At 35.1% G+C, this 24,427-nt stretch overlaps 1 protein-coding gene across 3 annotated transcripts in view; it reads left to right on the top strand.

Annotated features, from left to right (window-relative positions):
• The first annotated feature begins 3,156 nt into the window (after nt 1–3,156).
• The window catches only part of LOC103723518 (myosin-1-like), a 36,164-nt gene continuing 14,893 nt past the window's right edge, over nt 3,157–24,427 (top strand). The window contains exons 1-15 of one of the 3 annotated variants that reach the window (XM_008814448.5): nt 3,157–4,182; nt 6,201–6,302; nt 6,394–6,537; nt 6,633–6,783; nt 6,894–6,921; nt 8,224–8,389; nt 8,628–8,691; nt 8,822–8,835; nt 8,923–9,007; nt 14,397–14,500; nt 14,597–14,735; nt 17,710–17,828; nt 17,915–18,067; nt 18,145–18,234; nt 23,939–24,016. In XM_008814448.5, the coding sequence (XP_008812670.3) occupies nt 3,757–4,182; nt 6,201–6,302; nt 6,394–6,537; nt 6,633–6,783; nt 6,894–6,921; nt 8,224–8,389; nt 8,628–8,691; nt 8,822–8,835; nt 8,923–9,007; nt 14,397–14,500; nt 14,597–14,735; nt 17,710–17,828; nt 17,915–18,067; nt 18,145–18,234; nt 23,939–24,016 (1,863 nt within the window). In that variant the 5' untranslated portion in view covers nt 3,157–3,756. Of the gene's footprint in view, nt 4,183–6,187; nt 6,303–6,393; nt 6,538–6,632; nt 6,784–6,893; nt 6,922–8,223; nt 8,390–8,627; nt 8,692–8,821; nt 8,836–8,922; nt 9,008–14,396; nt 14,501–14,596; nt 14,736–17,709; nt 17,829–17,914; nt 18,068–18,144; nt 18,235–23,938; nt 24,017–24,427 lie in introns of all 3 variants that reach the window. The other 2 variants (XM_008814449.6, XM_008814451.5) reach the window with 2 other exon arrangements.

The raw sequence follows: 24,427 nt of genomic DNA, 5'->3' as shown, positions 1-24,427 counted from the left end.
TGTTTAAGCTCTCACATCCTCATCAGGCTAAAGATTCAAATCAATTCAAATTTAATCACAAGTACCACGATCGACCTATGGTCAACATCAAAAAATTCATGCTGTAGCGTCTCCTAGTCAACATAGACTATGAGACAGCTTCGCTCTGATACTATTTGTAACAACCTAGGACCTCATCTAAAAAGACTAGTCGGAAGGTATTATTTGGATTTCTTGATCATGTATAAGTACCCAAGATCTATCCAATAAATAATTGATGTGAGGCTAAACATACGCCCATACGGATTCTCATATTAACATACTCCTCATTAAGAACAATTTCATAGTAAAGAACAACCAACTAGACAGCGAAGACTTGGAATCTACCCAATAGTTTTGAATGTTGAACAACTAATATGAGAAGCATGTTAACATCTCGAGTTCTCAGCAAAAAATATACCTTCTGGGGAACCTTTAACCATGCGGGTTGTGGGGTGGACCACCGCTTTGATCATGTATTCATGTGGGCTGTAGCTTATATGGTGAAGCTAACAAATGATATGTCCCATTCAATACGAAGCCTAAACTTGGATTAAAAAAATGAGTTCGGCAATTCAAGATTCCAACCCATAACAAAAGCTGCTCCGCTTTTCAGATTTGCACTGCATTGTGCTACTACTTATTGGGCATGCTTTTGGGAACAACACTGTAGATCCTGTGCTCTTCCAGAAAGATACTAAATAATTTTTTTTTTATTTTTTATTTTTTTTGATGTGCAGGCAGATAACCACAACTACTTATTCCTGGCGCAGATGAGCATCTCATAAATCAGGCTCATAGGAACGAACAACTATGATTGGCTACATATACGACCACATGATACATGCAGTGTAAGGTATAATTTGGCCACAAAATTTTGAAATTTTTTGAAAGATTTATATGGTCAACAATTAAATTAATAGTAAACAATGGTATCTAACATGAGCAACTTCGACTGTTCTGCTTTTTTAGATAAGTATTCTTCTGAAAAGATATAGATAAATATAATTAAAGTTCATTTTTCAAGTGTATTTAATGGAATAATTTTTATTGAATAAAGTCTTAGAACTGTGGGACATGTTATTTTTTTTTTTGGTAAACGTGGGACATGTTTGAAATTAGGAAGAAAAATTGAAAAGCATCTTTTGATTCAGTTTGAATCTAGTTAAAACTATTAGTCGCTGTTTGGTTTCCGAATAAACAGGAATAAAATCTACTTTTTAGCTTTATTTAAGTTTGCCCAGCCAAACATATTTTTTGTGCACTTGAATAAAGCCCCAGTTATGAGGAGTACTTTGAGAAGAAAAATTATGGAGTACCTTTTGTCACTCTTTCGGCTGTAACTGGATTAAAATTATTTATGGTAGGGGGCAAATAATTTAATTGAACTAGAGACATAAGTACCTACGAAAGACTCAAAAGAGAGAGATGATGCTGAAAAGCTTTAGACATTTAAAATTAATTTAGGAACCAAATATAGGTGTAAATCCTATACCAAAATTTACATCTAATTAATTGGTAAACCAAAACTACACTAGAAATTTTCTTGATATGATTTGACATGATGGTTGTTATATGCAACATTGTAATGCTCATCATAATCATTTAAAAATCCATCTAATCATATTTTCATTGAAATGATATCTATAAGGGAACAACAAATACTCTTAAAAATTGAGAATAGTTATTATTTAATTTGTTATGTGCACCATCTTATCATTTGAGTGCCGCTTCACTGGAGCACATTGTGATGGTAGCGGCATGCAACCTTAAAATAGATATAATCAAATCAAAAGATTGTGATGGTAGTTGCATGCAACCTTAAAATAGATATAATCAAATCAAAAGCTGCAGTGAAACAAGCTACATCGTCTTCTTGCGGTCACAAAGGACAGCAGCAATATACGGAATGCTCGGGCTACTGCCTATAAAATCTTTCGGAATAGATTTTAAGTCTTTCTTTTTTTTGTGTCACCTTGTAGCAAAATAATAATAATTTTTTTTCTTATTTCATCAAAAATCACTATTTCTTGCTTTTTCGGGTCTATTGGAACTCCTTTGTTTAGATTTATAAAAAGTAGTAGACAATCAAAAAGAACCTCTATTTCATGTTTCTGAAGTTCAGCGAAATCGGTGAAAAAAAATTCTTCGAAAAGAGTGCTAGAAATCCCTAAATTATTTTACCCCATATGACTAAAATTTTTGCAGTTTTGCGCCAAGCAGTTTCGCTTTTTCGGTCCGAAAAGTGCATTGTTGGGACTGGGCTGGAACGCCAAACAGCTCTAGATTCAGAAGTTTCAGCTATAACCGAATATGAAGGATAAATCATTGATGTTGAATTGTCTTAAATGATTTTTTTTTCGTTCATTCCTGCAAACCAGTCGCGTTACTCCGACTCCATCAGTTGCTTCAAGATTGTCCTTTGCCTTTTCCAAGTTCGAAGCCGTCGAAATGGTCATAGAACACACAACCGCTAAAGACCGCCATCGCTCCAACTATATTGATGAAACAATTTGGTAGAGTTGCACTAATATACCAACATTGTTTTCCTATAAAATGATACACAAACAAAATCTTAATGGCTAATATTTAATGATTGCATCAACCTGGATTTCTTTTTTCTTTTGGCAATGACCGTGTTCTTTAAAGCACGTTGGCAGGCTCAGCTGAAAACGGAAAAGACACGTTAATTCAAACGTATTTTGGCAGGCTTTGGCAGGCCTCCTTTTTGCCGGCTTTTCCCAGCAAACCAAAAGATAAAAGACAAAGAAAGTTTAAAAGCCTCCTCTGTGCCGTCAGATCGGTTATTGACGGCTCTAATTTAAAAAGAGGCCCATGACGTGGGCCACCCGGTCGGTCTCTCTCTCCCTCCTCCTTACGCCTCCACTCTTTCGTCGAAGGCCCGCATCAATTCCCCCGCCCTCCCCGCCCCCCTCATCTCCCGCATTTCCTTTTTTGACCCTTCCGATTCCTAAGGTGAGATACGATTCCTTACAAAAAAAAAAATTCAGTCATTAATGAGAATTATTGAGGTCAAATTAGTCATCCAGGCCTGGCCGTTAACTGGATTTTGGAGTCGTAGATCGTACTGGGCCACGCGTTAAAAAACCTTCCATAAAAAAGAGCGGAGGTTGTGACGACTGCCGCGACGAGCCCCAGCTTTCTCTACCAAACGAATTATTATTATTTTTTATTTCTCTCTCTCGATCTCTCTCTCCCCGGTTCGATCCATAAATCAATATTTTTATAGAAGGAAAACAGTGTGGAAGTGGGGAGAAAGACCGTTTCCTGTTTCCTCTCTCTCCACGCGCCTTTTTCCTTCTCTCTCTCTCTCTCTCTCTCCCCTCCACCGCCATTCCCCTTTAATCCCTCCCAATTACTTCGTTTTTCGATCTCCTCATTAAATTCTTCTTATCTTCATCCAATCAGTTGAGATTATTTCTTTTCTTCTCTTGATTTTTTTGCAGTTTTTCTACCGTCCTCAGCATCAAATATTGCTATTTTTTTCCCTTTTATAAAGGATTTTTCACCTCCTGGTGGTGATTTAGATAGGGAGATCGTCCACGTTTATATATTCTTGGATTTGTTTGTTTGATTTTGTTCTGGGGTTTGAAGAGAAGAATCTTGAGGGAAGAGTAGTAGAACACGGCAAGAATTTGGAAGAATCGGGGGGATCGATCTTGGAGGTTATCTAGGGTTTGAGATCAGGTAGGGAAGAGATTGGGATCGTCCGATCGAATGGCGTCCGTTGAAATGCGGTCACGAAGGGCGCCGAGCTCGAAGAAGGCCAAGCCGGAGAGATCCAGGGTGAAATCCCGCTCCCCGCTCTCGCTCCCGCTCCAGTCCGTGAAATCGCTGCCCCAAGGTTATAGATTCGCCGGAGGCTCGCCTTCCTCCAAGCCTTCATCCATGGAGGAGGCCGGCGACAAGAACGAGTCGAAGGGATCGAAGGCAAATGTTGCTCCTTTGGATGAAGAGGATACGGGTAGTCTCGAGGTGAATGATGACTCCCCGTACAGTTCGAGGACGACTTCCAGGGAGGAGAGATGTTTGGAAGGAGAGGAAGATGGTTCATCCGAGGATGTAACTTCTCGATTGCCTGCGGTTTCTCCGTCAAGGATTGAGTCAAGGTGGAGCGATACTAGCTCTTATGGCGCGAAGAAGGTAAGTCTTTGTTTTTTCTTTTTGTTTTTTAAAATTACGTTCCTTTTCCGTGAGAGTGAGACCAGATTTATTTACCGCTATGGTTTTATTAATTCTACTTGTAAGAATTAAATTTACACCATAGTTCCATTTCTCTGTTCTCGGTAAGAGAACATATGTTTTATTATCAAGAAAAGGACAAAAAATGCAGGAGCATGTATATGTTTCGTCGTAAATGGCTAAAGGTGCGATTTTGAGCAACAATTTCTCCTTATATTTATGTACTTCCATTGTAATTGAGATTGGGAGATTTATTTTTAACTTAGTTAGCTAGATTTGATAAAAAAGAACCAATCTTTTCTAATTTATCCTATGGTCCATCATCATCATACGTCCCACTCTTCCTCGTGTTTGTCACTGTGTTATTCATATAGATGGCTCCATCTCCTCTTGGGTTGTATCAGTTTTCTTAGGGCAGAAAATTTTCTATAACTTTTTTTATTTGCTCTACTTTCTGATGGAGTCACATTTTTAGCTATAGCACATTGTGCTGGGAACCATGCCTATCCATCCAACTTCACTCTTAAGGATCCATTGGTACTCTTCTACATTGCAACTTTGCAAGCCATGCACAGTGATCCGTCAGTGATCTTCAGTGTTGTGGTTGGACTTGTCATCATGGGTTCTACTGTGTGAAATTTTTTGTCTTCTTTTAACTGTTATCCGTCTCTCATGTAGTAACAGTTAACCTTTCCATTCTGTCAAAAAGTCATTCTTCAGGGGATTATTCTGGGATTAGTTTTTCTGTGTACCCAACCCAATCCCCCTCTCATTTCTAATAATAAGAAAACGGCATGTTGCCTTAAGATGATGTTTCTTATCTCTAACAAGTATGCCCACTATCTGCAAGAAATCGTCATAAGGGATAGTTCTGATTTCTGTGCTTTGGTACTCTTATTTTCACATCCATGAGACCAGTCGCCTAGTGGTATTTTCATATGCGTCCGAGGTCAAGACCTCTTAGTCTGTTAGCAGTTGATTTGAGGTCTTACCCTCCCCATTGGATTACATATTATCTTAAGGCTAGAACTTCTTTTGATAGACAACCTGAGAACCACAATGTTGTTCAGTATCTACTGTGATCCATACTTTGAGAATCATGTTGATCAGGCTGTTCAATTTGTGCCTGAGTCCAAATTTTCCATGGTGTTTTCTCCAAAGCAAGTTATAGATAGAGATGCAGCTTTTCTGACAATAGGACAGTACATATACTAATATATTTCTTTTACAATCAGATGTGTATGGCCTTAATCCTAGCTTTGGCATCATAATGTAGAGCATCCTGGCAGAAGATATTTCTGCTTATGGCTTTCTATATTCAAGATCTTTTTATTTGTTCGGTGCATCAATGTTGCCATTCTATTCCATTTATAATCTCATCATTGTTGTGCATCAGTTTCCTGCATAAGTTTCTTGAGGACTGTTTTTTGTAATCTGACAGCTGGATATAAATTTAAATGTTGCATTTGATTATTTAATAATCCAATTATCCTTGTACTTTTGTAAGCTTGGGCTGATGAGTCTGGTTCCTAAGAATTAGCATTGTCAAGTTTTATGCTACTTAAGCTCTTGCATTGTTTATCACTATCTTAAAAAAATTATCATACCTCGCACGTGATATGATTAAGTGGTCTTACTTAGAGTTGATGCAAATAAGTCTGTTTCTCATACTTTGTAATGTTTTATACTTACTACTTCTGCATGTCTTCAATGGGCAAATTTGTTGTTCCTTATTTGTGTATTTGAATAAAGCAACAATGTATCAATTGCTACTTATAGTGTTGTAGGGTCTCTTCTGCCAAGCAAATGGCTTCTGGAAGTTACAGTTAGTTATGTTGGTTTCTTGTTTAGTATCTTAATCTAGATTCCTACAAGTATTGCATACTTTTTTTCCAAAATTAACTGCTGATGTTGGTATGATATGATCAACATACTGTCTATTGATTGTAAGACCTACATGTTGAAGTTTATCGTTTCAGAAGGTTCAAGCTTGGTGCCGACGTACAAATGGCGATTGGGCATTAGGGAAGATACTGTCAACTTCTGGGGCAGAATCTGTTATATCTCTTCCTGAGGGTGAAGTAAGCTTTTCAAATCCAAATACTAAGGAACCTTTGTTTTCTTGCATACCATATTCTAGCTCTAGCTTGTCATCTAAATTTGCATTTTCAGGTTTTAAGGCTGAGCACTGAGAGTCTGTTACCTGCCAACCCTGAAATTCTTGATGGTGTGGATGATCTTATGCAACTCAGTTATTTAAATGAACCGTCAGTATTATACAACCTACAAGATAGATATTCCCAAGATATGATATATGTGAGTATTTTCATCAAGTCATGCTCCCTGTAGACTTGAAAGTTTCATCATAATAAATTTTCTTAACACAAAAATCTTTTCATCTTGCAACTTAGACTAAAGCAGGACCTGTTTTGGTTGCTATCAATCCATTTAAAGAAGTACAACTTTATGGAAATGATTATATTGAAGCATATAGGCGAAAAGCTGGGGACAATCCACATGTTTATGCAATAGCCGATACAGCCATTCGCGAAATGGCAAGAGGTAATTTATCTCAAGTATGCAATTTGTTTCATAAATACAGCATTGAATTTTTATCTAAGATATTTAGCTACCTTGAGCTTTGACTTATATTTTGGTTGTTTTAATTGCAGATGAAGTTAATCAATCGATTATTATAAGGTTGGCAGTTCTTATCCAGTTCTTTGATAAATGCAGGTCATGTTCATGAAGTTCCTTTTCCAGTATTCTTTAAATAAAGACTGCATTTTCTGCATTCGCCTTTTTCTATTGCTTTTTTTTAGAGTCAATGCTATTATAACATATATAAAATGATGTTTGTTTCAAGTGAAAGGTAGAACTTTTTCCTCTGTATGCATGATGTTCAATTTAGCAATATATCAAAACGAAAAACAGAGTCATGCTTTTCAAATCACTGAAAGAGTGGGCTGACTAAGAAAATAAGCAGCTCATTAGGAAACTAAAGTAGCAAACAGGAAGCAGATGCTCTTTCTGTGATGTTCTTGGCTGTGTTCTGCGCAATTGAAATGTTATCTTTTGCTTGCTTTTGTAACTTAGGTTTTTTCTTTCCCAACCACCTACTAGAAGAAGTTTTATCTGTATGTGATTGGAGTTGTTGAATAATATGCAAATAAGATGATAAACATTGCAGAGACTTCATTATCTTTGTTGAAAAAAATCAGTTGGCTAATACAAATTATAAGTCATGCCATTGTAAAATTGTAATATTTTCTGTCAGTCATTTATTTGGTGGTGGTTCGAATATCTAATTGATTTGTCGTTTCAGAATTTATATTTCTTCTCCAGCTCTTGAAATAATAATAACTTAAACCTTATTTCAGATTCTTTATGAGTTTCTGTCTTCCAGCTATAGGAGGTGATTATGACCTATCACTGATTGAAGTGCGATGCATCCTAGATGCAAAGAATAAGATATTCATGAACATAGAAGTTGCTCAAAATGTATAGGTGACCCATATGGGTTACACATGGAATATTTGCACCATAAAAATGCTTGCTTGATATTAAATTTAGAATGTCAGCATCATGACTTAATGGATGCTCTTTGTTACTTTATTTTTTACCCTGAGATTGAGCCATGATCAAGCCATGAGATCCTTGTGAAATCAAAATTGCATTTGGAGTTGAGTAAACTTTATAAAAGGCTATAAAAGAGCTTGAGTTTATTATTATTGTTGTTATTATTATTATTATTATTATTAAGGAGTTCTTTCTATTTTCTACAGTTAAAGTAGGGAGGAAAATATGTGAAAGAATAAGAATACAGGTCAATAGTATTATCATGTTTTATTCTGACTAATAATTTTCATATTTTAATTCTGAGAATCTGTTATCTTCTTTCTGTTCTTTGCCTGGTTTTTGTTAAATATTTCAAGTTCAGAACTGAAATTAATGAAGCAAATCCTTGTGCACTTAATTCACTAACCATGGTCTTCTTTCTAGTGGTGAGAGTGGAGCAGGAAAAACTGAAACAGCAAAGATTGCAATGCAATATTTGGCTGCTGTAGGAGGGGGTAGCGGCATAGAATATGAAATCTTGCAGACAAATCCTATACTAGAAGCATTTGGGAATGCAAAAACATCAAGAAATGACAATTCCAGTCGCTTTGTAAGTTATTTAGTTCTGACGATTTTTCATCTCGTGAGTCATCATGTGTCTGTATTCTGTAATGTTCTATTTCTATCCTTTAGTTAGCCTAAAATATTTATAGTTGAGTAAGGTAGTTGATTTCTGAAATCTGCCTCTTCATAGATATTCAGTTTAGCTGTTTCTATGTGCAGAACATTCACATTAGAAGTTAAAACAATTTTATATATTTCTATTAAATCCTTGTATATAACTTCAGGGTAAGCTGATTGAAATTCACTTCAGTACAACTGGGAAAATTTCTGGTGCCAAGATTCAAACATGTAAGAAGATTTACTTTGAAACACTTTCTTTGGCTTGCACATTATATTTTATTCCATTATTTTTCCAAACTGACCTTGATTGCTGCACCCTTTTTATGTTTCTTCCTGTTCAACTTATATGTGCGGACAGTTTTACTTGAGAAGGTACTTTATCTGCCTGGTGTGATGATCGTTACTAGTTTTTTGCTTTCTGTCCCATGATGCATTTTAAATTTTTTATACTGTTTGCAGTCAAGAGTGGTTCAATGTGCCATTGGAGAACGGTCATATCATATCTTTTATCAGCTGTGTGCTGGTGCTTCATTATCTCTTAGAGGTATACCATCTCCATTCATTCATTCCCTTCACCCCCCCCCCCCCCCCCCCCCCCCCCCCCCCAACCCAAATGCATTTTGTAACATGCACATAATCAATTTTATTTTCTTGTGCTTTTGCTATGTAGTTCTCAAAATCATATATGCATATTGGCATTTTTAGTTGGGTCATAATAAATTAGGTAGAGGGTTATTGGTAATTGTGGTACTTCGCCTGCTAACTGCCCATCCTCAAGTACGCTAATGTGCCTTCCTACTGCACACAATGCTTCTGAGCTTTTAATAGGTTAACAGTAATGGTCAAGAAGCGGAAAACTCATAGTCTTAAAACTTCTCTTGGTCATTCTAATGGTTAGTCAATTTAAGGGAACCTTGTGCTGCCATATTTCCCTGAACTTCATCTATAGAACTTAAAGTTGGTGAAAGTGTAAGAGTTTCTCTTTCCTTTATTAAGATCTAGTGGTGGCTTCTGTGAAGTATTTTGACTTGGCATTCTTTTATGAGCCATTTCTAGGCACCTAGAAGAGAGACTCATCCTTAAAATTTTTATTTGCATTCTCATAAATTTGAAGAAGGAAAAGATTGAGGATATTGATTATCTAACTAGCTGAATTGGAATGTTAGAGATATAGAGCATGGATTTCACCTGTTTGGGGATTCTTGAAAGATGACCTTGCTTTCTATGTGAGCTATGGAGGCTCTGGATCACATTGTTTTTCTGTACTTTGGGGATATCGGGTCCATGGTTCTCTCTTTTGAGATTTTGGCATTACCAGACTGCCAGACATAAGAATGTTGGCATCTTTGTTTTGTAATCTTGGTGATTCAGAATGCATCTTGTGATTACTAGAATTTGTTATTTTTTCTTATTTTTTCCCCTATTAACAAGCTTTAGCATCTAAAAAATTTTAAAGGACTAGTAGAACAAAATTCTACATGATTGCTGTGGGTCGTTTTCTTGAGATTTTGGAAGTTTTAGTTGGCCACCATGATATCTCCTTTTTTATTGTTTTCTAATTGCAGATCTAACAAATAACTGGGTGATGCTTGTGACTTCTAAAAAACATACTACAATTTCCCAGAATTAGGGTTGCTCAAGATTGATATATTTAAGCTCACCAGAGACAACTAACCTGAGTTGTAATTGGACTAGTTAAAACTGCTAGTATGCATGCCTAATCTGGAGCCATTTGATGGAGGGGATCATAGTGAGTCTGATCCTGTGATACCATGATCATGATTGCCACATGCTTGGGGCTCATTCTGCCAGAAAATTCTTGTGTTTGCGTGTCTTTTAGGCTTTAAGCACCTTTTATTTGCTACAGTTTATCATCAATTTCTTTTTGTTGTATCACTTTTTCTTCATGAAAGCCTAAATAAAGGTTGAACTGTATGTGATTTATCAATGCTCATAACATGCTTCTTTGAGCATATTTTGACTTTTTTTGTTATATCAGAAGTACATACCATACATTTTGTATAACTTGTTTGACTGTTTGCCGTACATGAAGTGAATTCTGTCCAATGTATGAGCATATACATGTATATATAGAATCTGTACATCTTGGTGGTGCTTGTGACTTTTAAAAAAATGCTACAGATTCCTAGAATTAGGGTTGCTCAAGATTCATAAATTTAAGCTCACTAGAGACAACTAACCCGTGTTGTAATTGGAGGACTAGTTAAAACTGCTGATATGCATGCCTAATCGGGAGCCATTTGATAGAGGGGAACATAGTGAGCCTGATCCTGTGATACCATGATCATGATTGCCACATGCTTTACTTGGGGCTCATTGTGCCGAAAAATGCTTGTGTTCCTTTGTCTTTTAGGCTTTAAGCACCTTTTATTTGCTACAGTTTATCATCATTTTTTTTTATTGTATCAGTTTTTCTTCATGAAAACCTAAATAAAGGTTGAACTGTATGTGATTTATCAATGCTCATAGCATGCTTCTTAGTGCACATTTTGACTTTTTTTGTTATATTAGAAGTAGATAGCATACATTTTGTATAACTTGTTTGACTGTTTGCCGTACATGAAGTGATTCTGTCTAATGTATGAGCATATACATGCATATATAGAATCTGTACATCTTGCAGCCCGGTGGTACTTGTGACTTCTAAAAATCATGCAACAGATTCCAAGAATTAGGGTTGCTCAAAATTGATAAATGTAAGCTCACAAGAGACGACTAACCCAAGTTGTAATTGGAGGACTAGTTAAAACTGCTGATATGCATACCTAATCTGGAGCCATTTGATAGAGGGGATCATAGTGAGGCTAATCCTGTGATACCATGATCCTGATTGCGACATGCATTGCTTAGGGCTTATTCTGCTGGAAAATGCTTGTGTTTGCATATCTTTAAGGCTTTAAGCACCTTTTACTTGCTACAGTTTATAATTAATTTTTTTGTTGTATCACTTTTTCTTCATGAAAACCTAAATAAAGGTCGAATTGTATGTAATTTATCAATGCTCATACCATGCTTCTTTTTGTATATTTTAACTTTTTTTATTATATTAGAAGGAGATAGCATACATTTTGTATAACTTGTTTGACTGTTTGTTGTACATGAAGTGATTCTGTCCAATGTATGAGCATATACATGGATATGTGTATGGAATCAGTACATGTTGCAACATTCATGTCTGCTTCTCATTTGGGTGTGACTAGATGTCCAAATGGGATTCATTTCATTCTAACACATGCTATTCAAATACATGGTATTGGAGCCCAGATTCAGAACCATTAAGTGGGGGCTTCTGAGACCAGTTCAGGGATTGGAGCTATCAACCATTTATTTAACCAATGGATGGGATCTTGGCATTGGGACTACTACTGCTAGAGTACTGATGTTGCTAGTTTTGATGTGATATTCGAGGCTGTTTTGACTCTGCTTATGTATTATCCATTCATCGAGGGAAAAGTGGGATCTAAAGCATGCTTTAAGCCACTGATGTATTGTGAATTAGCGACTAAAACAAGCCTTTAATTTTTAATTAATCAATCCCATCCATTTATCCTGTACTAAAATTGGGAATTGGAAGGGCCTTGTAGCCGCGACCAACCATTTCCAGCTATTTGAATTCAATCTTCAATTTCGTGATGGTCTTCTAAAGATTCCGGAAACCAATTTGATTTAACTTGATTCACCTTTGGTTCAAATCCCCTTTACTCTGTCAACCTCTGTAAGCTCCCTTTTTTTCTTCCTCTACCCCACTTCGTTGTTTCCCTTTAGTAGGGTTTATGGGGATTTTGCATCTCTTTGTACAAATTACTTTTTGAGTTTACTCTTTACACTGGTTACTTCATGTTAGATAACATTGTTATGCTTAAATGTATCTGAAAAACTCTTTTGATTTGCCTCTCTTCTTTAAATTCATTTCCTTTTTAGCATCAACTGGCAACATTATAACATAATCATAACTATCTAGCCTTTTTCCAACTATTTAGGGTCGGCTTTATGGATTCTAATTTGCCAAGTATTTCTGTCTAGGCCATATTTGATGTTATTCCAAGTTTCTTTATATCCTTCCTCACAACATCCATGTTAATTTAGGTCTTCCTCTTATTTTTGTACAATCTTCAACATAAAGTAAAGTACCTCTCCTTATAGGAGCTTCCTTAGATCTTAGAATATGTCTAGGCCATCGCAATCGATTTTCCATCACTTTATCCTTATTTTTTTCAATTCTTATAGCTTCCTCTAATATATTCATTTCTTAACCTATCCTTCCTAGTTTTAACATTCTTATTTCTGCCATGCTCAATTTGTTTACTTGTACTTTCTTTATTGCTAAGCAGTGAACGATTAGCATTATGTCAGCTAGCTAATCGTTTCTACTCCTAAAGTTCCACGAAATAAGCAAAATGATGTTTTTTTTTCTTATTGGAGCTAACTTATGTACCATCCTCTTTCCATTTAGTGTTGGCACCCTTGCTTTCTTACTTATGTATTCCCGGAATGCCTTTTTGGATCTTTGTCAATGTCTTGGCCAAGGAATGCCATACCAGTCGGTAACAGTGCGTACCATATGTATCGGTACTGAATCGATATGCGTACAAAGGGTGGTATGCCCAACCGACCCTCGTATCGGATGTACCGACACAGTAATAGATTGGTATTGGTATAGGGTCCAATACCAAGTTGACGTACCTTGGTCTCGGCTATTCAAGGAACTTGAGAAGTGGATAAACAATGCTTGCTTGGGGAAGAAATTGAAGAATTTCTTTGGAATCCTACAAGTTCAATTTATTCTTTTTTCTTTGACAGATGATTAGAGCTTCATTTTGGTTTGACATTCAATTCAGACTGTTTCCAAATTTGCATTATATTCTACAATTGACAACGACTTGATGTCAACCCAATTCATTCTTTCATGGGACAGCTTTGAGCAGGGGGTTATTTATGCAGGCAGTAGTTATGTTTTATTTGTTTTGTGAATGTAATAGACTATCCCTGGCTTATCGTTTTCACTTATTGACCATGATAAATTGTTTTCTTTTAAGAATGCCAGCCTGAGCATTCATGTTATTTATGGAGATAAATTATGATATATGCTTGTCTTTAGTTAATCAATTACAAACATAAGCTATTAAAAGAAGTCTTCTTAGTCGATATATTAAGTTTATTCAAAAAATCCTTAATGAATAGATGATTCCTCATGATGATCAGAGATCATGAACATACATCTAACCCTCTAAACTTACATGCTTACCTACACTATGAGACAACCAATCCTGGGGAAACGTCGGCAAAGGATGTGCGTTTTTTTTTTTGACATCATTGCTTTACTAGTCACAATCCAATACATATCACTGTTCTTTCTTCTTTAATCAATACCATACTGCATGCTTGCTTTTCCAAAATAAGTAGATTTCTCCAATCGTGGTTTCTTTAATTCTTCTTTATGTCCATTTCCGTTCTATGCTTGTCTGATCCATGAGCTAACTAATCCTAGGGAAACATTAACAAATGACATGCAATGTTCGTTTTTGTTGTCATCGTTGCTTAACCAGTCATAGTAAAATACATATCACTAGTTTTGCTTCATTAATTATTACCTTCCTGCATGCTTGCTTCTCCAAAAAATTTGTCCAATCATGATTCCTTTAAGTCTCCTTTATGTCCATTTTGGTGAGTTAAACCTCTAAATTTTAGTAATTGTTTTGTGTTTATTAATATAAGTTTTATTAGCATTTTGACTCTTTTTCTTCTCAAGAATAATGGTCTCACTTTATGGGCTACATCATTTATAAGTTTTATAGTTTGTAAATTATTTGTCTAGGTTCATTTATGGACTTGTATAATCTATGTTTCTGTTGTTATTCTTGTTCTCACTTCATACCTGTTAAACTTTTTTTTTTGTTTTTTTAAAAAAACAGAGAAACTAAATTTGAGAAAAGCCGATGAATACAAATATCTGAAGCAGAGCAATTGCTATTCTATTGTGGGCGTTGATGATGCTGAAAGGTTTCATACTGTGCTGGTACATCTTCTGATTGCCTCTCAAATTCATGAATTATATTTTTATTAATAAAGATGTTTTTTACTAGTGTTTGTAATTATTGTTCTCATGCACCAGGAAGCTATGAATATTGTTCATATCAGCAAAGAGGATCAGGATAATGTATTTGCAATGCTAGCAGCAGTTCTATGGTTGGGCAACATATCTTTTTCTGTGATAGATAATGAAAACCATGTTGAAGTTGTTGCAGATGAAGGTATAGTCTTTTATGTGTATTATGATCAATTTAAAAGATTAAATTTAGGTGTTTGTTCTCTGTAGAGTTTTCCCATTTAAAAGACTGATGTTTAAGAATCAAGATAATACTTTCAATTCTCTTTGTATATTACTCTTTTTTTTCTTTTTCTATTTCTTTATTCATGCTGTAAAAAATGTGGAATCAATTTCTCTCCTTTTCATTCTTCATCTTCTTTGCTCATAATTCTTGATTTCCTCGTATCTATTGAAGTTTTTCCACTGTACTTCCATCCATATTTCTTGTTTTTTCTTTTGTTTACATCAGACTCTTTAGATTATGATGAAATTTGATATCTATACTACTGCTAAAGGTAGAACCCCCATGCCATTTTGTCCACCCCATTTTGGTTTCTCCCTTTGATAGCCTACTACTTTCACAAAATACCCCATCTATATCCATTTTTTCTCATCACCTTGCCATACTTATCTTGATCGTTAGCAAGGAAATTTTATGTGGGGCCCATTTGTGGCTCGTCATCATTCCCTATCTTTTGTTTTATTTATTTTTTCCTTTCTCACTCTCTACCCCTTCCCTCCTCTACCAGAAAGTTTTCATCACGGCCAGGATAACTAGATGTCTTTGTTTCTATCATTATTGGGCACCTCCCAATACAATATATCTAAAACTCTTGGCCCTATTATTTGCCCCAGATAAACTGATAAAATCAGATATGTCGGCCAATATAATATATTCATATTGGCTGATATTCTTAATCACTCTTTCACTTCCATAAATATATCTTTAATAAATAAATATTGGAATCAATACTTAAATATAGTTATTAATCTGGATTTATTATATTGATGGAGATATCAATATCTTGATCTGAATATATCAGCCGAGATCTCAGAAAATCTCGGTTGTTTCCATACTTTTGCACTTACCATGTACGCCAAGATAAATGGAGATCTCGGTTCATCACAGTCTTGTCCACACACCAAGAGAGCCAATATATTAAGATTTCAAAACCTTGCTTGGTAGACAATGGAGCCAAGGTTCCTTCCTATACCATGGGCATGTAACCCAACTGGCTCGCACCCCTCCTTCGTGGCCCCAAGACATGATTTTAAAGATATTGGTATATAAACCTTCATCCTGTTTACAATAAGAATCCCTTTAATTGAGCTATGTTTTACTAAAAACTTTTTGATTATGTTTTCTTGGCTAATAAAAGTTCTCAACAAATTGATTCTAATAAGGAAACAACTGTCAGTATGAAATATAAAACATAAAATATTTCTTCTAAGTTCTATCAGATCTTAAGATTATGTCTTGTAGCTTTTGCTAACTTTGACCCCAATTTACATTTTATATCTGTGCTTTTCAGATAGCACCCCACTTCTGAAATTTTTTTATCAACTAGACAGGGAAAATATATTAACTAATGGGACCTCCCTGAATCATATGTAATGGGAATTATAGATCAATCACCGAATTTTCTTTTTTAAGAATATACTCATTGTTGTCATGACAGTTGTCTTTGATCATTATAGTGGAAATCAAATTTTTTTTCCTTTTTATAATCTACAGGGAGAAATTAAGCACACAGAGACACACATAACATTTTTTATTTTTAGATATTTGAATTTCAAAGGTGATTGGATGGGCCTCTACAAAAAAGGGGTATTGGATGAGTTGAAAGACATATAATAGCTGTTTTAACAATACTCGAGCTATGCCCCTAAGCATTGATAAGATTAGGCCCCACACATAAAATTTGTACCTATGATACAATGTCAGTAAACATGGTTTTCTTTTAAGGAACAGAAAAAAAAGGAAGAAAGGGGAGGAAGAGGTCCCTCCTGTTCGTTGAATTTGAGGTAATTATTGTTAGGTCTATAGACCCGACAAGTCAGGACTAGGGGAAAAATGGTCCTAACGCAGCCCAATTTTATCATGGTTCAGAATTTTAGACCTTATCGAACACATGTTTCGGCATTCTGACTATGGTATTGTTGCCTGTTTCTTGTCAGAATGACGCCAGACTGATGGTACCTTCCTGTTTGAATGGTCTTTAAATCATTGGAAAACATGGTCCTGACTCCGTTCTAGTTACGGTCCTTAATGTGTCTGCTTTTTAAGATCTTTGAGTTTACAATAAGTTTTAGAAATAGCAATAGACTCTACTAATGACCATCCAAATTACTTAAAATGTCCTATGATAGCATTTTAAGTTGGTGATGCTTCATCTTGACAATTTTGTGCATATAAAGTGTTCTCTTTTTAGATCTAAAGCTTGAGAGAGATGGAAAATGGATTATTTTAAGGGACAAATAAGCCTTGTGTGCTGACTTCTATGTGCCCGCCATTCTAAACCTGTTAGCTTCACAAGAATTTAATACATGATTGGATTATGATGTGACCTGTTTGCTGCACTGACCTCCCACATTATGATAACAAGGACAAATGACTATTGTGTGGCGTGTTTGGCAAAGTTCAATTTATCTGGTTTTTAAATTATTACATATCTACATGCATGTTCAAACAGACGCCTGATTCACTGCATTATTAAAATAGTATATCTACATAAAATATCAAGTCACAATGCGCAGACACACATGCAAGCACCTGCACTCACATGCTTGATCCACTGCAGTATTTAAAATAATTTATCTATATAGAATATCAAATAAGAAAGATCTGTTATATTTATATGGTGCCTTCTTGCTTAGGTATGGTTGCTGGTTATGTTTATCCTTTTGGAGGCTTGAGCCTTCTTGTCTCTGTTTTACTATCACTTAGGGTATTCATGGATTGTTGTGTTATAATCCTAGAATAAATCAATTCTCTTAAAAAATTGTTTCAAGCCTCAAACTAGATTGTCAGTCAACATTCTCTGCTTGCATCTTTTTGTGAAGTATGTAAAATTGTAAGTAGTGAACTTCAATGTTCTATTTGTTTTTTGAGTTAAAATTATTTCATTTTGTTTCAGGGGCGCACACTGTTGCTAAACTTATTGGATGCAATATTGGTGATTTAAAGTTAGCTTTGTCAACTCGTAAAATGAAAGTTGGCCATGATAATATTGTCCAAAAACTTAATCTTTCACAGGTTTGTTAGACTTATTGACTAGAAGAATTACTGATTTATTTTAATCTCTGATTTCTTAATATTTTCATTCTGATATTTTTCACTAGGCAATTGATACAAGAGATGCATTGGCCAAATCACTATATGCTAGTCTTTTTGAGTGGCTGGTGGAACAGATCAACAAATCACTTGCTGTCGGCAAGCGCCGCACAGGCAGATCCATCAGTATTCTTGATATTTATGGCTTTGAATCTTTTGATGTAATGTTCTTCTGACAATTAGTTGTCCATTTTGGTTCTATAGAATTTATTCTCATGAGAAATTTCTTGTTTTGCAGAAAAATAGCTTTGAACAGTTTTGTATTAATTATGCCAATGAAAGGCTTCAACAGCATTTTAACCGCCACTTGTTTAAGCTGGAACAGGATGTAAGTTTCTGCAGTCCTCAAGTGGTTGAAACACTAGGAGGGCACATATATAAAAGAACGAACTTATGAAAAACTAATCTGTTTTAAAATGCTGAATGTGGTGATGGAATGCAGAGATAAAACACAGGAATCATGAAAAGTTACCAGTTTTAGGAGTGTCAAACTTAGTGTTAATGATCATAATTTATCTCTCCCATGTTTTATGGTACTTATTTGTTATTTGTTAGTTTTTGCATTCTTTTCTTCCTTGTAAAACACTAATGCATTTGAATATTTTAATATTGTGTTTATATAGATAGTAACTTATTTTGCTATCTCATGCTAAGTAGCTTATATGACATGTTTTCAGTATCACATGGACCCACGTCACCCACCTTTGACTTGTATGTTACCTTTTTCCTGTTTATTTCTACATTGAAGATTCTCAATGAGCTTGATCAACTTTATGTTGCAGAAATATAGGACCATTAGAGAACAGAGTCATATGTGCAAGGTCTTGATACTGAAAGCTAGTTGATATGCTTGATATGACCCGTCAATATGAAAATGCTGTGATGTACATGTAGTCATGCTGAATCAATACGCTCTGATGCAACACCTGATGTTGACTAGGAATCTTGATATGAATGACTATAACCAGCACACATTGCCCCGGTTGTTTGGGGTTGGATTTTTGGATCCTTGTTTGTCAAGCATTCTTGTTTGGGGCACACATTGCCCCAGTTGTTTGGGGTTGGATTTTTGGATCCTTGTTTGTCAAGCATTCTTGTTTGGGGCAAGAATCCATGGATTCGAAAACCATCGGAACGAGATGTTATGATCGATATTGTACTGATCTAGCATGAAATTGGCACCAGTATGGGTGCCTGGATGTCGAAACTCTGTGTGTCGGCATGTACAAGCCATATTGATGCATACCTGTAGGTGTTGGTGGTGCCATATAAACTGTATCTATACATACCAATAGTTTTTCATTTTTTTTGAAACTAGAATAAGCCCGAATAAAATGTAGAAGGTCACAATTCAGAACCTCTGGTGAGACTTATTTCAGTAAAAAACCAAGGTCAAAAGTTTATGTGTGTGTGTGTTATACACATGTGATGCACGTGAAAAATTATGAGATATCAGTAAAAAGAAATTTACCAAAAAAAACTAAATAATGTAGAAATATACCAAAATTATGAAGTTAAAATAGCTAATATGATTGAAACAAATTGTATATTTCACCATACTTCAATCTATGACATACTTACCTCTCTTTGGTGCTTTCTACACCTCCAAACCTTGAATGACATGATCCCACTGCTCTCTATTTTTAGTTCTTAGCTTAGATGCAACTTTGAATTCACTCTTCCATCGACCAAAATCCTATAAAATTACCACTTAAACACTGGATCAGCAATATTAATATGAAAAACTGCTTTTGTATATATTAAGAATGTAATGACAAATATGCTGGCCCTAGATTATAGTGTCAATGGTTGTCATTATGATACATTTATATATGGAAACATTCATATACTATACAATACAACAGAATACAATATAGTATAGTATAATATGATATAATTAATTATATTATTTTATGTTTTTTATAATTCTATTATTGTATGCTATCATTTATATATCTATGATACTCTAAATGTTAACTTGTCAGCAATATTAATGTGAAAAATGTTTCTTTTGAAATGAGTTTAATTTATTCATGGCATTACGTAGTAATTTTGTTATTCTATTCTTTGCCACCCGTGTCTATCAACTTCTAAGTAGTGAGAAAGGACATGAAGAGATCCTAACATATTAAGTCGACTAATATGTTAAATCTATTAATTTGAAGTTTTAAGAATTTTGACATGTGGCAAACCTGAACAACGAATGTCCACAATGAATGTTGAGATTGGGAGTTGAAATGTTGGAGGGTTTTTTTATGCAAATGGAACCCATCTCGGTCTAACAAGATTTAGTTGTGAGGTTTACAGCCCAATCATGCACGTTCCAAAGACTTTGGTATACATCATGCACCTAAACCTCCTCCTGGATCCTCACCTAAATGCCATGCGTCTTTCTGTAGCTTATGATGGATATGGCCAGATTTAAGAGCAATCATGAATAGAAGTTATAGTAGTTGAAAGATTTTCAGTCAGAGGGCAGCTAAAACATTGAATGAATGTGTTTATTTTCTTCCCTCTTTCCATATAATATGACAAATTCCAATAGAGGTTATGTCCCTTTCTTTTTGTTTGCATCTACTATTCAAATGGACCTAGTATCAGAACACCAAAGGAGAGAGGTAGGCCTGGTCCATTCTTACTTGATGATATCAATTATATTTATATTATATATATTTGAGATTAGGGGGAATTTACATCCCACCCACTCGAAGGAACTAAACCTGGGTTTTTGCTGGGACTCGACATAGGATCAAATATTTGAAGGATAAATTCAAGATTCAAACCTGTACCCCTTGCTCCTAAGCAAGGGGCTGTGACCATTAAGCTACTGCTTAGTTTGCAATTCGATAGAGTTTGAAGGGCAACTTTAAGTATTTGAAGTTGTACTTGAGTTAAACCTGCCCAAAATCGAACTTGATCAAGGCTTGTCAGATTTGGAACAAGCATGGCTTTTATCTAAGCTAGCTAGTTGTTTAACTTTCCATGCATTCAACCTAGCTAGACTGGATTTGCTTAAGTAGTTTGTTGAGTTAATTTTATTTACAGGCAAAAAGGGTTTTGAGTTATATCATTGCTTTGATATGATCTTTAACAAGTCTATCTTTTGGCTAGGATTAGAGCAGTGGATCTGGAAAAGTAAAGCTTGATTTGACCAATTTACATCCTTGCTAATGACATATAAGTTGCTTTGATGAGTTAATTCGGTCATTCTATTATAATACATCTAATATTATATTATTTTTTTTTAAATTTTGATTGATGTCTAAGGTGAGTAGCTTGATGCATCTTGAGACCATGTCAAATATAAATGAGTTGATTCATGCAATTAATTGTACTAACCTGAATTTGGTATTCATACTCAAAATAAATACTAAGCACCTCACTAAAAATTAGTTAATTTTGAATCGACACAAAAGTTTAACTTGATCAAGATAGCTTGATGGGGCTTAAAGTTGGGTTATATCTTGTTTCATATCATAAGTATATATTTGGTAGTTTTTATGGCTTTTCTTTTTCAGTTTAGGATAGCTAGGACCCACTTAAAAACACATCTTTAAAAGATTTTAAAAGACACATTTGAGGGTAGTTTGGTAAACTTAGTAGTATACAACCAAGGGGGTGATGAAGATCCACCGCAAGTTCTTGCTTTTAGAGTAATAATATATTGTTAGTTTCTACGCATATGATTAATACACGTACCATATAATTCTAACGAAAAAACAATACAGGATTCGGTATCGGTATCTAAAACCTTGCAACAATCCAAATATGGTATGGATACTAATGTCCCGTTTGGCATCAATTTGATTTTTTTTAGAAACAAAAATAGAAATCTTTTTTGTTTGTTAAAATAAATTTTAAATATAAACGTGTTAGGTATAGTTAGTTATTTTAAAAAACATAAACATAGCAATGATGGTGGAGATGGTGATAGTAGCGCTCGAGTGTAGTTGTAGTAGAGGCAATAAAGACGGCAATGGTGCTGGTGGTAGGGGAGATAGCGGTATGGCCGAGGTGGTGATAATGGTTATATTGGTATAGTGAAAGTGGCAACGACAGTAGTGGGCATGGGGCATCGGTGTGGAGGCGATGATGATAATAACGATGGCAGTTGCACCAAGGGTGCTGGCAATGTGGAGGCGATGATGATGGCAATGGCATGCAAAAGGGGGTAATGATGGAGGTGATGACCCTCTTGTGGTAGCAATGGTGGTAGAGGTGACAATGACGGTGGAGGTGATGGCCTCGGTGGCAATGAAATGGTGGCAGTAGAGGTGGTGAAGGTGGCGGTGATAGTGGAGGTGTTGGTGGTGGTAAAAAAATATAAGTTTCTTATTATTGAAATTATTGAAAGTAAGGATTTCTTACTTTCATTTTTTCTAGAAATAATAAAAATAATTAGGAAAAACAGAACATAAAAACAATAGCATAAACATGTTTTTTGTCTCGATTTCTCTAATTTTCTTTTTAAAAATAAAAAAAGAAAATATAGCAATGCCAAACTTGCCCTAAATGTGCTACATATAGATGATCAATGAAACTGAAAGTGAATATTGTTCAACTGCACTGGAAAAATTAATATCTTGAGTTTAACATGATCATATTTTCATATTCTTCTAGTTGATATCATGATTTAGAAGCTTGACTTGGTCACAGGACTCTTCTAACTTCTAAGCTTGATAATGAGAATATGTGAACTGCAGCTTGACTTGGTCGCAGGACCCTTCTGTGCTTAATAATGAGTATGTGAACTGCGAAAATCTTCTGAGAGTTTCTTATGTTTTTATGCTCCAACACTTGTCTATTTGTCTTTCATTCTGTACTATTAAGTCCGCTCTATTTTTGTATCAGTGGTGTGGTCATCAACCTGAGTCTTATACTACACCCGGTTATAGGCCTTAAGTGTATAAAGAGAGGAGATCCTTGGGGAACTCCCATAATGAGTACGAGAGGGATAAGGGAGCCTAGGTCAACTTAGGTCTCCTTCTTGCATGCACCAACAATTAAGATGCTTAAAATACCTCCTACCATGAATTAATATAGCTAGACTCCTATGGGAAGAGTTCATGTCCATAAGTCTATTCTATAACTTAGTTCATATGTTATTCCATATGAAGGATCGTTCTTTAGGGTGAATCAAACAATGTGCATCATGGCCATTAGCATGTGGAAAATGATTAGATGACTGAGGATGGGGCCTTAAAATAAAACCATGCGAAAATTTGTCAAACCTTTTAAAAGCATCAGCAGCACCAGATCATTCCTGTTCAAATCACCATACCAAACTAGATATATGCCAATTAGGTTCTATTTATGGGCAAGCCCACCACCTAGATTTGAAATCTAATCTCGCCATGAATTCTTCCTCATCTATAGTACACTTGATTATTTTAGTTTACACAGGAGTTGTTTAGACAAGCTGTTTTTAGCCGTGTCCTTCGTCCAAGGAGCACTTAGAATATTTGAATGGAGATTCAATAGTTTGGGTCAATAGTTTTGTTTCACGGATGTTTGATATTCTTCTCCATTATAATTCTAGGTACTATGAACCCGATCATTGTTATTAGTCTTGAGCAAACCAAAAGGGAAAAAAGTACATTTTGTAGTTTCTTAGTTTTCAAATTTGCTTTAAACACCACAATTTGCCATATTATGCCCTCTAGCTGATCTAAATTGCATCCTCTCATTGTGTAGTCTTGTTAGCGCACATTTTAGTAGTAAATTTGTACTTGGTTGTTCATGTCCTGTGTTTTAAGAAGCCATAGTTGTTTATTGGATCCAAAGCCATATGAATTAGTTAAATGGTAGTCTATCATTCATCTTACATGCTCCAGTTTCTTCATTGCTTACTTTAATTCTATAAAATCCATCATGTTTCTCTATTACCAGTTTAAGAATTCAATGTACATGGATGTAAATTGAAGTTTGTATTATATAATTTTACTATTTCTAACATAATTGTACCAAATGTTTTTTTCAATTTTTCTTTATATCCAAAATTCTTGATACTCAGTTTTGATTTCTTATATCAGGAATATATCCAAGATGGCATCGACTGGGCAAAGGTTGACTTTGAAGACAATCAGGATTGTCTTTATCTTTTTGAGAAAGTAAGTTTTTTCTATTGTTTACTATATTGCATTTCATGATCAATTTTCTATAATTTGTATTTCAAATGCCAATTATTAAAATAATGATATTTAAAAGAGGATGATTAATCTTCCACATCTAAATCTATTCTAGAGTATTGGCATTGAGAAATCATATAGCAGTCTTTGCTTGATGTTACCACATCTTTATCTTGTTGTGTCTGATTGATCTTTTATTAACAGTGATGGTTGTGCTTGACTTTGATGCAGACTAAGTTTTGCATAACAATATATGTCGACTTTCATGTCCCAGTAATTTCAGTAACTTGTATACATACACAATCATATCAAACACGCCTATTGTGATCTATTTCGAGTCACCTTTCTTCATTTGTGTTGTGTGGATCATGCGCATTCAAAAGATTGCATGCT

The sequence above is a fragment of the Phoenix dactylifera genome, chromosome 3, assembly GCF_051530095.1.
Source record: "Phoenix dactylifera cultivar Ajwa chromosome 3, Ajwa_hap1_PhDact_Kaust_v1.1, whole genome shotgun sequence".
Taxonomy (NCBI): Eukaryota; Viridiplantae; Streptophyta; class Magnoliopsida; order Arecales; family Arecaceae; genus Phoenix; species Phoenix dactylifera.
The sequence above is the reverse complement of the archived record's forward strand: the minus strand, read 5'-3'. Positions and strand labels throughout refer to the sequence as shown.